The following is a 14481-nucleotide window of genomic DNA, read 5'->3' on the forward strand; positions in this document are numbered from 1 at the left end:
GAAGGTGGACAGATGGGAGGGAGGTAAACACTTGATTTATTTGATAAAATCTAATTTTGTCCCCTTTTCTGTATAATTCCTGATAAGAAGTGTGCCAGGCAGGAAAAAAGGGGAATAACATCATCATGATAGTGTCGCATCACTGGACAAAGACCTACCTTCCCTTAATGCATCACACTAAATGACAGTGAGTGATGTCATCTTTCCAGCTCCCACTTTCAGTGCAAATCCAGACTTTTAGACAGGCCCATTTTCACTGCCGGTTCAAACGGTTGCATAACGTGAGAACGTCAAGATGCCTAAAAAGAAGGGAAAGAAGGGCAAAGGCGCAGGGGATGACCCCAGCCTGCGCCCGCAAATCCTGAGGGACAAGCTGAAGAAGGAGGATGCATACACAGCGGGGAACGCTGTGAAGCTGAAGGACACATATCGGCTCGGCCTGCGCGGCAACCGCTGCGATCAGCTCAAGGAGGACATAGTGGCCCTCCGGCGTACGTTCGAGCGACGGGACCAGGACCTTAACCGCGCCGTGGAGAGGTTCGCGTGTGGCGTGCAGGAAGGTGAGCGTTTCTCGGCGCAGGTCTGGCGCGTGCACCGCGAACACGTCGAGCGCCTGCGTGCCATGCAGGAGAAGCGGCTTAACTTCCTGCAGCAGCAGTGGGACATGGGTCAGGACGCTTCGGGCCACAGGCTGGAGTTGCTGAGCGAAAGAATGGCCACCTACTTTCTGCAGTCGCGCGTGGGTTTCGAGGACACCGTGGTCCACCTGGAGCGTCACCACCAGCAGGCCTTGGCGACCATCCACATGCTGTACAGCGAGCCCATGGAGGCCCACTCGGTGTACGAGAAGAGGAAAGCTTTCGAGGTGGAAGAGTGCTTCTTGGACCAGAACGTGCAGGTCCTCAAGAACCAGAAGGCCGAGGAACGCTACCTCCATGAGATGGAGAACGTGGAGCGCATGGAGGCCAAGAAACAAGTCTCGGTGACCACGTCCAAGAAGGGCGTGGCGCTCTACAACACCATCATCGAAGTGCAGTCCCGACTGGAGGCCACCGAGAAGACCAACTCCACCATGACGGCCAAGCTGACGGCGGCCCGCAACGACGCCAAGGCCAAGATCCACATGCTCCTCAGCCAGATGGCTCGCGACCGCGTTCCCGTCCAGATGATGATCAACGAGGTGAGCGTGCACAGCAATGCCGCCGCCAACAGCCTGCGGTTGATCATCGCCAAGGGCGCCTGGCTCCTGAAGGTGGCCGAGATGTGTCGCCACTTAGAGGCTCAACAGAAGGGGGAGCAGGTGGCCGCCAAAGAAGTGGCGGCAGAATTCAGTACGCGGCTGGTGGCGCCTTCACACATGTTCGAGTTCCCCGAGCTGATGAAGCGCTACAATGGAGCCCGGCTCCACCAGGACGACCTGAAGCGCCGCAGCAAGAACCTGCAGCGGGAGAACCAACAGCTGCAGCTGCTCACGCGGCAACGCCTCGAAGCCAAGACCCTAAACCCGGACACCCACAACGGACCCTACAACCCCCTGCTGGTCAAGATGGCCCCCGTCATGGAGAAGGGCGCCGTCAAGCAAGTGCGCTGCGTCATCGAGGGAGTACAAGCCATCAGAATACTCTCCATCAATGAGTGAAGACGATCATGACGGGTGTAACAAACCAGGGGGGGGACAGAATATTTGTTATACTGTATATTCCATCACAATACAATATCAATACACCTGAATCAGATATCAGTACAGTGACTATGTCAAACGGCCAAGTGTGTGCCAATAGTCATTACTTTGTTTTATTAAACCAAGCCTTTAGTTTCATTTACTGTATGTTGCAACAAACTCACATTTCTGTTTGAATAAATCAGGTCTTTAGTTACATTGATGTCGCAACATATGGTAACTTAACGTTACTTCGCTTCAATAATGCAAGTCTCTACAGAGTTTAATAGCTGTTTGAACATTTGTTAACGCCCCCGACTCACACATTACTTAGTTTTAATAAAACAATTATTATTATTTTATTTTTTTACTACATACTGTACATAGATGTTGCAATATTTGGTAGCTTCCCTCCCCATGAATAAACCAAATGGTTCTACATACATTATATTCAAACAGTAGATGTTGCAAAGTACGGTAGCTTGTTTTCACCCACACGTTACCTTTTTAATAAACCAGATGGTTCTACATATTACATACAGCAGGTGTTGCAAAGTATGGTAGCTTTTCCCATCACACGTTACTTTGTTTGAATGATTTGAGTATTTTGTTCAAGGTACCGTATTTTGCCAAACCAACTTTTTCTAGTATTTGGGATGAAAAATTATTTGTATGGTGCCTCAGTAAACGTGAAATATGAATTAAAATCATCCACGCATTCCTGAGTTCCAGACGTTTTTCTGCTAAGAGGCCTGAATTCAGATCATTTGAATTTCTCAAGCTTATCTACGTCACAGATCTCCGAGCCAGTGCTGTCCACGTGTGCTCACACAATTGGGTGTTCTACACAGAGGCAACCAATCATGAAAAGGGAGCGGTTTTAGCCAAATATGGACAAAATCGATACAAAACTGGGTCAAACAGAAGTTCTGTGTCAGAGGGTCTTTTCTGGACACTCTTATGACAAAACTAAAGGTTTTTTTGAAATAAATTTGACATTTTTATACTAAGTCCATGTTAGAGAGTCACTTTATGGAGGTGTAAATAGCCAAAATATGGGACCTTTAAATAGATGTTCCAATGTATGGTAGATATTCGGTAGCTATTCTGAAATGAGCCGTCTTCGTAAAAATGTTCACCACCATTAACGTACAGCAAAAAAAAAATACAAATAAATAAAAAAATAAAATAAAGCCTTGCTCACTAGAGGGTGCTGTGTGTCCAACCCAACGGTACCAACTGGTTCTCTCTCCTCTCACGTCTCCCCTCTGTGTGGGTCCACTCCACTGCAATCTGGAGCTTCAGCCTGCTGCTGAACACTTGCGCTCACAATTGGAAACACACACGTCGAGGGAAAAAGACTCTTTTGTACTCTGTGTGATGTTAGGAAATCACTGTTACATGTGATATGTTGCTGAGGTAAACCCCCCCCCCCCCACCTCACCCCCCTCCACCCCAGCGTTGTCAGGACACAAGCAGAGGTAAGTGTCTTATTTTGGATTTACTCCAGAGAAGTCAATGTTATGGTTTAATAATGTAAAAAAAATGTCAAATGTTTCATGTCATGTTTTTGGTCACATTTAAAAGGGCTGTGATTTTTGCAACCATATTTTTTTTTAACTGGCCAATAGTCATTTATTAAAATGCTGTCAGCATTTGATTCAATTGTATGTCTGCTATTTTCTGTTTTATTGCGACAGTGCTGAACAAACCACCCCCGAATAGAGTTTATGGCACAGCTAGCCTAAAAAAATAAAAATAAAAAGAGCTTAGTAATTACCAAACTAATTCTTTTAGGTTTCTATAATGGGCAATACACCTGGATGTAGAAATTATTTGACTCAAATTATATTTTTAATGATAAATTGTAAATGTTACATTTTAGGAATTTTCAAATTCACTGTTTTCCTTCTTTTTTGTTGTTGTTTGGTTTTTTTTGCCTTACACTACCTTAATTTGTCCATGATGTTGGTTGAGATGGTGTATTGTACCATTAGCAGTCTGAATACTAAAGCATTATTTTCCCCTCCCCAGATCTTCATCTTCCCTGTTAAATGAGCAATGATGATGATGATGATCCGGGCCTCCTGTAGGAAAGGTCTGCAGGTGTGTTTGCTCCTTGTGCTGGTGGCAAAACTACAGGGTAAATATACATCATGTTCAAACTCTCAATCCATGAATTCAAGCATTTCTAATTAGAATATTGTCTAAAATATTTTAATAAATATTTTGTAGAAAAAAAAAATTCTACAAAAAAAATAATTTGTTTGTAGAAAAAGCAATTTATTTCAATTGTTCCATTCATAATGTGAAATATTAAATATTATATGTATAGAACGCAACTATTCACAGTGCTTTGATAGCTTATGTCCTATATTAATAGTTGAAACTGAAACTATACAAAAAACAATGACCCCAAAACACTAATCTTGCAACATTACCCTTAATATAAATAAATACCTTAGAGATGATTTCATTTAGAAAAAAAATGCACATGTACATGCACGTGGTGACAACTTCCCGGGATAACACAGGCTAAGCTTAGCTCCTTCCTGACATATAAAGTTTGTTGAGATGTATAACTTTAACTCATTCACTGCCAGCCTTCACAGCTAACATGGATATTTGACTTCTAAAGCCGTCAATGGCAGTGAATGTGTTTTAACTTACTTTCTTGGACCAGCTGCACTATCCATCCATCCATCCATCCATCCATCCGTCCATTTTATACCGCTTATCAGAGGTCAGGTTGCAGTGGCAGTAGCTTTAGCAGGGACGCTCAGACTTCCCTCTCCCCAGCCACTTCATCCAGCTCTTCCGGGGAGATCCCGAGGCGTTCCCAGGCCAGCCCAGAGACGTAGTCTCTCCAGCGTATTCTGGGTTGTCCCCGGGGTCTCCTACTGGTGGGACATGCCTGGAACACCTCACCAGGGAGGCATCCGGGAGGCATCCGAATCAGTGCCCCATCCACCTCATGTGGCTCCTCTCAATGTGGAGGAGCAGCGGCTCTACTCTGAGATCCTCCCGGATGACCCTATCTCAAAGGGAGAGCCCGGACACCCTGCGGAGGAAACTCATTTCGGCCGCTTGTATCCGGGATCTTGTTCTTTCGGTCACGGCCCACAGCTCGTGACCATAGGTGAGGGTAGGAACGTAGATCGACCGGTAAATCGAGAGCTTCCCCTTTCGGCTTAGCTTCTTCTTTACCACAACGGATTGATACAAAGTCCGCATCACTGCAGACGCTGCACCGATCTGCCTGTCGATCCCTGTGGGACCACTACCCCAGTCTGCCAATCCAGGGGTACTGTCCCCGATGTCCACGCGATGTTGCAGAGGCGTGTTAACCAGGACAGCCCTACAACATCCAGAGCCTTGAGGAACTCCGGGCGAATCTCATCCACCCCTGGGGCCTTGCCACCGAGGAGCTTTTTAACCACCTCGGTGACCTCAACCCCAGAGATAGGAGAGCCCGCCTCAGAGAACCTAGACTCTGCTTCCTCATGGGAAGGCGTGTCGGTGGAATTGAGGAGGTCTTCGAAGTATTCTCCCCACCGACTCACAACGCCCCGAGTCGAGGTCAGCAGCGCCCCATCCCCACTATACACAGTGTTGGTGGTGCACTGCTTTCCCCTCCTGAGACGCCGGATGGTGGACCAGAATTTCCTCGAAGCCGTCCGGAAGTCTTTCTCCATGGCCTCACCGAACTCCTCCCATGCCCGAGTTTTTGCTTCAGCGACCACCAAAACTGCATTCCGCTTGGCCAGCCGGGTATGGGTATGGAATGGGTATCAGCTGCCTCAGGAGTGCCACAGGCCAAAAAGGCCTGATAGGACTCCTTCAGCTTGACGGCATCCCTCACTGTTGGTGTCCACCAACGGGTTTGGGGATTGCCGCCACGACAGGCCACAGCTCCGGTCGGCCGCCTCAGCAATGGAGGCGCAGAACATGGTCCACTCGGACTCGATGTACCCCGCTTCCCCCGGAACATGAGCAAAGTTCTGTCAGAGGTGGGAGTTGAAAGTCCTTCTGACAGATACACGAGTACTGCGAAAAGGTGAGTTTCCGCGAATATGGTAATTACATGAATGGAAAAATTTGAAATAGTAAACTGCAAATATGCTAGGGACATATTCATTAGATATATAGGAAAATATAGGAAATATAGGAAAATACTTTTTAGCAGGCCAATTCCTACCTAATTTCGGTATTTAAAAAAAAAAAAATATATATATATATAAATATATATATATATTATATATATATATATAATATATATATAAAATATATATATAACATATATATATATATATATATAAAAAAAAAAAATATATATATATATTTGTTTTAATGTAATATTGATTTTTAGGTATTCAAATATTTCACTCAGCGTGTAGTCAATCGATGGTAATACATGATATTCAGTTCGATGCACCTATATATTATATTATAATTATATATATATCATTATATTAAGGTAAAGTAACAGCACCAGTGCGAGTGCAGGCCGACGTGGGGAAGGCCTTCACTTTGACGTGCGCCCTCTTGAAGGACAGAGGCGACGCTGTGCGGCACGTGCAATGGCTGGACGTAAACAACCAGACGCTGCTCAGCTACCAGCCGGGCGACAGCGACAGTGTGAGCGGGCAGCAGCACGTGGAGCTCACACCCTCCTCGAAGGACACCTCGTCCGTCACCATCCAGAGAGTGAGCTTCCGGGACGAGGGATGCTACACGTGCATCTTTGACATGGTCCAATCTGGTGCCAAACAAGGACGCACCTGTCTGACCGTCACTGGTGAGTAAGGCCCGCTTTGTGCCGATGATGTTGACGGAGAAGCATAAAGTACATTAGCATTACTGAATTTTTTTAAATGTAGTAGCAGTAGTAGTTTAACACTTACATTATCAGTCAAATTTGCCTTTTGTTTGGATGTTGCAACATTTCCCATAGATAATGGCAATAGAAAAAATATTTTCCAAGATCAAACTGCCACCACCACATAACCGTTTCTAACTGGACAGGCAATTCATTGTTTGTTTTTGTTTTTTATTAACTTAACTGCCAAGTATGTGTAAAATTAAGTTAACCAATGTTAATAGAGAAAACTAAATTTCATTGAATGACAAAAAATTTTGACCTTTGGTAGGAATTTAACATTCGTAACTGTCACTTAAGTATTAGCAGTCTTTGATGTATTTATTTATTTGGCAACGCTTCTCCTCCGTTTGCCATTTGTTTAATTTCAGAGGGCAGTGATAAAGCTTCCAAAAGTCCATCTGTCTATTTCCTATCGCGCTTGTCCTCATTAGGGTGACGGCTGAACTGCAGCCTATCCCAGCTGACTTTGGGCCAATCACAGGGCTTCTTCCAAAAGTAATTTTCCATCATTTTCTGCATATGTGTGTTGGATTGAATTTAAACTCATCTGTTTTTTTTGGTTTTTGTTTGCCATCCCAAAAACATGCATTAATTGGAGACTCTAAATTGCCCGTAGGCATGACTGTGAGTGCGAATGTTTTTTTGTTTCTATGTGCCCTGCGATTGGCTGGCAACCAGTTCAGGGCGTACACCGCCTCCTGCCCGATGACAGCTGGGATAGGCTCCAGCACGCCCGTGACCCTAGTGAGGAGAAGCGATGGATGGATGGATGGATGGATGGATGTTTGTTTGTTTGTTTGTTTGTTTACAGCGTTGTTTGAGCGTTGATTAAGGCCAGAAATCAAGCGCACTCTTGCAGTTGTAAATCCAGGGCACATGGAAGATGTCTGTCTCTCTTTGAGGTCCGGATGAGTTATGATCTTGGTGACAGGAAACGATCTCCTCCCCGGGAGAAGTTCAGATGCTCAATTTCAAAGCCGCTCTCGCTCAACGTTTCTCATGTAATATCTGCTGCGAGGCCTCCTGGGGAGTGACAGCACATTCCTTTTAGTATGAAAAAGCTTCGGATTGGTCCAAGAAAATATGACTGAGATGTGTTACGCATCCTTTTATTTGTGTTTTTAAAAACAATTTCAGTATAGGTAGAATCAAAGCAACATCACGCAACATAGTGATGAATGGAAATAGGAATAATCCGTTCCAATCTCAAACTATTCACGAAGCATTCAACTTCTATGAACTATACAGGCAATGTTTAAAGTAAAATATTAACATCATACAAGTGTAAAATGTAAAAACAATCAAACACCAATTTCTCACATTGAAAATAAGGGGGAAACGCTTTATTACGAAGTGCTATTACTAACATTTGAACATCCTTAACTGTCATACAAGTGTAAAAAAGGTTACACCAGCTTCACATTCCGCATTCCCAAACCATGCATGTGAGCACCATTGAAGACTGAATTGTCCATAGGTGTGAATGTGAGCATAAAGAATTGTTTTTCTTGATGTCCCTTGCGATTGGCTCGCGACCAGTCCAGGGTGTATACCCCGCCTCTCGCCCAAAGTCAGCCGGGACAAGCTCCAGCTCACCTGGGGCCCAGACGTGGATAAGCACCATGGAAAATGCACTCATTGCAGACGTATTACGCACAGATCATGTAACATGCATGACAAAGTTCTGTGGGTTTTCGAGATGAAAAAGAACTTCAGCCTGAGTGCGGGACAATTATGCTGAGGCGTAGCAAGGTATGTTCATAAAAGGCAGAGAACTGTGCTCACTCCACTAAGCACAAACAGCTGTGGCCCATTAGCTTTCTGTGTCGGTCTCGTATTTTCAAAATATTTGCTCTGCAACCGAGGAGGTGCCGAGAGCACGGCCGCTGACGGTAGACATGTCAAAATAATTTAAGGAGCGGAGGAAATAAATAAATAGTCAGGTGAAAGGAGTGCAAAGGGTCAGGGTGGAGGCAAAATAAACAAAAAACGCATAACGATGTGCTAACGTGATGAGAGTGGAATCAGCGCTTCACAGCTGACAACGTCCAAGCGGTTCATATCTCAAAACCGCTTTTCCTATCGGAAATAACGTATGTACATTTTAAGAGAGACTTCGACCACTGTATAATACAACTAAACTTTAAAACAACTTTCAGGTCACGTTCCCTATTACTGGGCCAACAATTCAGTGCTTGGTGAATTGTGCTTCACAATGATAATAACGGGCGTCCCGCTGGCCGCGAGGGTCGCGGGGCCGAGGGGAAATTCAAAGGAACCTGCCAGGGTGACTTGTCGCGCTGGCCATTGGCCGCTTACACGTGAGCGCGCCGACAACCTGCTGAAGCGGACCGAGGTGGGAAGAGCATATCGATGTGGCGCAAATGAAAAGGAAAGATGAGAATTCCAATCAGAGCAAAGCTCATTTACATGTCGCATAATAATGAGAGATCAGACCAGAAAAGACCAACTAGAATAGCTCGAAAAAGGACAGTTTGGGCATTTTCCAAACAAAATTATCATCCAAACACAATTTTTAAAAAAGCATCAAAGATTATAAAAATGTTATTTAGAATAATGTCGGAACTGGGTCCTTTAACCCTTTAATACAATAAACGACAATATTTTAAATGTATACATTGTTTATTTGACTAATATTTTGACTGTTATTTACGACAAATCGATTTACCAATTATTTATTGACCTAAATGAACACAAAACAAATTTAAAATGGATAAATATGTTTTAATTAACCAATTTTAGGGGGAGGGGGGAGGCTAAATTATTGCAACAAATAATACAGGACTCTTGAGAATGTAAATGCTCAGTGGGCCGGGTTAAAGAACAGAGCAGGGCAATATGTGGCCCCCGGGCCATAGTTTTCCCACCACTGCTTTAGATGCTCACTGAGCCCAAGTTTGCGCTTGTATGTTGATCATCACACTCTTCTTCTTTGCCATCCCTGTTTCCCTCCGGTCTTCTATTCACTGACCGCTCTCCCTCCACATGTTCCCCTGGCAGCATCAGTGACAGCAGACAGCAACAAGACGGCGGTGAGCGGGAAGAAGGCGTCCCTGTCGTGCTCTTACGGCTTGCCCGAGAAGGTGCAGCAGGTCAGCTGGCGCTACGCCTCGGCACCGGGGGCGCGCTCCTCGGACGTGGCCTCCTACGCCGAGAGGAGCGACCCCGCGATCGAGCCCGCCTACGAGGGTAGGGTGTGGCTCAGCACCTCGCTGTCGGACAGCACGCTCACCATCCAGCCGGTGGCCATCCGGGACGAGGGCTGCTACACTTGCTTGTACAGCACGCGTGCGGACGGGCCAAAGAGCTCCACTGTGTGTCTCTCCACGTATGGTGAGCAGGCTCGCTCAGACAATGTTAATCTTTGTGTTTCTCTTTTCATTGTTAGTTGTGTCAAGGGGTGTCACTGTCAAAAGTTTGTAGAATCGATTATTCTGTTGATTATTCCATCTAAAATTTTATGTTTAGTGCAAAACAAAAATGTTTTCCCCCGATTACTTGTTTATTAGCAGATTATTCTTGGTTATTTAGCATTGTTTCATGATTAAACAAACCCAAATAAACAACAATTAAGCAATATCATGAGCGGTCGTGATGTTGTACTCACTAATCTTTTTGAAACTGAGAGCTACGTCTTGTAGCTCAATAAAAACAATAGTCCTAAAAGCACTTGGGTGGTACGTTTTTCATTTTTGGGGCTGGCTTGACTGAAACCAAGAAGGGGCCAGAGGGAGGGCCATGCACAGTGTTAGTGGGGGCCTGCCCCCCTTCTCTCTCCTCGAACCGCCACTGCGTACGAAGCCAATGTTAGCATGTATCATTTTTTATTTCTTTTGCAATTTCTAGCGATGAATCTCAATAGCTTCTTTCACACAGTGATCACGTGGACAAATAACACGATGCTAAAGCTAATTGACAGATTTTTCTAATGATGGAAAAATCAAGAGGCTATTGTAACATTTGAGGCTGCACAACTCCATGTGACCCCAAAAACACATTCTAATGTTACCTTAGCGTGTGTGTATTTTTTGGTTGTATATGTGTGAAAGAGGCTATAATTTGTCACACGGAGGTTTACCAATTAACACATGCTAATGTTCCCGTCGTTTCCGTAGTTTTCTCCGGGACTAATTTGAACTGGGCCCGTCTTATGAAATTCCTGATAAACCACATGAGACAATAAGAGCATGGAAAATTTCTGTTCAAGCTCAAGCTCAAGCTCAAACTCAAGCTCGCACGTGTGTTTGTTTGCGTGTGTGTGTGTGTGTGTGTGTGTGTTTGGGACAACAAGAGCCAGCTCCCTTTGGACTTCACAGGAGAGTCGTGCATGTCTGAGACTTAAAGCAGGAATGTTGATCTTGTCTTCCTGCCTCATTTTGTAAGGAGCGCTGCGGAGCAAATGGTGCGGCTGAGGCCCTGACGCATGACTGTCGTCAGTGTTGTCAGCGCACAGTGGCCGGCCTGTGTGCTTTGTCTCGTCTTGGCTCTCCGGTTCCCATTGCCTCGCTCTCTACTTCCATAAACACATGTGCTTTTGTTTGGAACACTACAGTACAGTACAGTAGGTGTTTCTTTTTGTCTAGCACAATTAGCATTTGGATTGTTTTGCTCCATGACACCCTCCCTGCCTTCAAGTGCTGCTCGAGAAAAAGTGAGGCCTCATACACTGAGTGCTACACGTTAACAGTAATAACTGAAACACTTGGCTTTTCCGTAGCTACGGTAATACCTTGACGAAATAACTTCAAATATGGATAAATGTCCATAATCAATCAGTATTAATAATACTAATATTGTATATAATATATAATAATTTACAGTCAAAAACACAAGACATAAACAAAAAATGAAATAAAACAATCTAATAAAGTTACATCAAAAAAACCTCGTAAACGTCGCGCTCACACACACACACGCAATAGTAATAATAATTAATTTATTAATATGATGCAGACCTTTTCAAAATATTTTCAAATATGTGCAAACCATAAATATAGTAAAACTGAAAGAAATGATGCAAATAATAAATATCATATATTGCCATTTATAAACTCAATCAAAATGACAATTATAATTTCAAAACACCATTCGCATACACACACACACACACACACACACACACACACACACACACACACACGCACGTGCATGCACACACACAAACATATCTTTGGATTTTTTTGACAGTATTTTATAATAAGCAAATCCCATTCATGTAATACATTAAAATATTGTGCTATAGACTCACTCTGCTATATGTTTTGCATGCATAATTTACGCAATTGTTTTACCATGTACTTCTTCAATATGGGACTAATGTATCTTTTTTACATGCTCCTCGTTTTCCATTTATTTTCTGTACTTCATCATCCAAAAATCTCTGTTGAGATTTTGTTGGGGCACAAATAACAATTTCAAATGCGAATAAAATACAATGTACAAGTCTATCGTGAAAGTTCGTGCTAGCGCCGAGCAGAGTGTATTATAAAGGCTGAAATGAACTTTTCAGTGAAATCACGCGCAGCGTCTGAAAGTACCAAGTCCAAATAACTGCGGCTAAATTACACGTAGCTGCCAACATAAATGTTCCAGTCGACCATTCCTCCGCAGAACAGCAAATTGAAAACAGACAGAGATTCTCGTATGGATCTTCTGGAATTCACATACCTAAACCTGCTCTGGGAGCTTGGACTTTGTTTCTTTTTCCACAGGTTTATCTTGCAAGCACAATATTGCCGCTAAATGCGGTACACCTGCAAAATCCAAATCAACAGCTGAAGCAAAAATCGTTAATTGTCATGTTTGATTGTACAATATTTAGTATTGTGCTTTGCAACTGAACTGATCGCGTTGTGCGCTGTCCATCAAACATAAGTAGAGTCGCCTAAAAAATGTACTCAAGTAAGATGAATGTCACTTTCAAACAATATCGCACAAGTAAAAAGCAGTCGGAACTCAAGTTAAATACAACTGAACTGTCGTTAGGCAGAGATTATTTTGTGTGCCAGTCGAGGGAGCCTGTACCACTACTCGTGGTGTGTCCACCACACTTTGGAGAATCACTGACCTCGATGATTTCCACTATCCCAGTTCGTCTTTTTTCACTTGAAATATTGTCTACATCAACCCCAGTCATTTTTAGATGGACAAACCATACATGGATAAAGACATGACAATACAACGTAAACATCACTGCACGCCGTTAAAGCGGTGTTGGAATGAGTTTATAGTCGGTGTATGGATGATAAATCATCAAGATTACTGGCAGAAAACGACATTTTGCTTTGTTTTCATTCATTCTTCTCATTGTGTTTGTACTAGCGCTGCCCAAACCTCAGGTGAGCTACAAGAGCACGTCGGCCGGCGTGATCGAGGCCAACTGCAGCGCCGTGTCGCGCCCCCCCGTGGAGATGGTGTGGAACGTGGAGCGGGACAACCGCACCATGGGCCCGCCCGTCACCACGCTGCTGCCGCAGGACGACGGCACCACACTGGTGGTCAGCACCCTCACCCTCCGCTCCGGCCTGCTCAAGGACGTGTCCGTCAAGTGTTTGGTGCACCACAGGGGGCTCGAGGTCCCCATCGCCGTATCCATGAACACCAAAAGTCAGTCTGAACGCCTGCACCCTGAGAATGTCGCCGCAAATATGAATCCTCTTCAGTTGTGACTTATCCTTTGAGCAGAGCAGGAAGCCCGTTGATTTCACAGGCTAACGTGCGTGTCATGTCCTCGCAGTCGGGACGGCCCTGGCCATCCTCATCTCAGTGACCACAGTGGCGGCTCTGCTGGTGCTGGCCCTCTGCTTCTGTCTCTGGAAGTGCTTCCTGCGCAAAGAAGGTGAGCCTGTCCATTCATCGGTTTTACATACAAAAAAAAAAAAAAGAAAAGAGGAAACGACTGTGTCATTAATCTAAAGTCAGTTTTGAATAAGTTCAACAGGAAAGTCCATCCATCCATTTTCTGAGCCGCTTCTCCTCGCTAGGGTCGCGGGCGTGCTGGAGCCTATCCCAGCTGTCATCGGGCAGGAGGCGGGGTACGCCCTGAACTGGTTGCCAGCCAATCGCAGGGCACATAGAAACAAACAACCATTCGCACTCACAGTCATGCCTACGGGCAATTTAGAGTCTCCAATTAATGCATGTTTTTTTGGGGGATGTGGGAGGAAACCGGAGCGCCCGGAGAAAACCCACGCAGGCACGGGGAGAACATGCAAACTCCACACAGGCGGGGACGGGGATTGAACCCCACACCTCAGAACTGTGAGGCTGACGCTCTAACCAGTCGGCCACCGTGCCGCCTCAACAGGAAAGTGTGGTGGCGTAATAGGAACTCGAAAGAAACACATAGGAAGCGAAACAGAAGCAATGGAAGAAACATTCATCAAAATAAGTCCACGGTCTCTCTAATTAATTATATGTTGACTCTGTTACAGTGATGTAACATTTTGACAAAGTACTTTTGATTCGGATCAAATCAAACATGGTGCCGCCTGCCGGGTTTGAACTAAATCATAATTTGAGACAAATTTACCGGAACACATTTTTTCGACTTAGATTGACTCTCTGCTCGCATTTGTTGCAGCCGACTGATGACTTCAGCGCCGCCTCACAGCATCTCATCATCGAGGACCGACATTTACACCTCCACAGGATGTCAATCACGATCGTTGTTTTTAGGGGTCGCCGACCTTACGACATTCATCTTTACGTGTACGTCTGACTCCTTAGAAACGATCAAAGTTAACCTTTTTGCTCGCTTGGGATACACACAGTTGTATTTTTGTCAGTCTAGCAGAGAACCAACAGGTTCAAGTTGGGCTGTGATATGTATCCATACAAAGAACACCTGTAATCCAAATAAAGACAAAACCATGACAATGTACCTTGTTACATGACGGTGATGCAAAGCCTAGGAAAA

The 14481-nt window shown here is 44.6% G+C and overlaps 2 protein-coding genes across 2 annotated transcripts; both read left to right on the forward strand.

The window, feature by feature from the left end:
* Window positions 1–295: 295 nt before the first annotated feature.
* On the forward strand, window positions 296–1639 carry LOC133410589 (dynein regulatory complex subunit 2-like). The gene has a single exon (XM_061691964.1). The coding sequence runs from the start codon at window positions 296–298 to the stop codon at window positions 1637–1639; it is 1344 nt and encodes a 447-aa protein (XP_061547948.1).
* A 1306-nt stretch (window positions 1640–2945) lies between these two features.
* zgc:113337 (uncharacterized protein LOC503741 homolog) lies at window positions 2946–14471 on the forward strand. The gene is made up of 7 exons (XM_061692418.1): window positions 2946–3141; window positions 3695–3803; window positions 6138–6458; window positions 9564–9896; window positions 12885–13169; window positions 13300–13401; window positions 14146–14471. The coding sequence occupies exons 2-7, from the start codon at window positions 3722–3724 to the stop codon at window positions 14151–14153; spliced, it is 1131 nt and encodes a 376-aa protein (XP_061548402.1). The 5' UTR covers window positions 2946–3141; window positions 3695–3721; the 3' UTR covers window positions 14154–14471.
* Window positions 14472–14481: the final 10 nt, after the last annotated feature.

The sequence above is a fragment of the Phycodurus eques genome, chromosome 12 (assembly GCF_024500275.1).
Source record: "Phycodurus eques isolate BA_2022a chromosome 12, UOR_Pequ_1.1, whole genome shotgun sequence".
Lineage (NCBI taxonomy): Eukaryota > Metazoa > Chordata > Actinopteri > Syngnathiformes > Syngnathidae > Phycodurus > Phycodurus eques.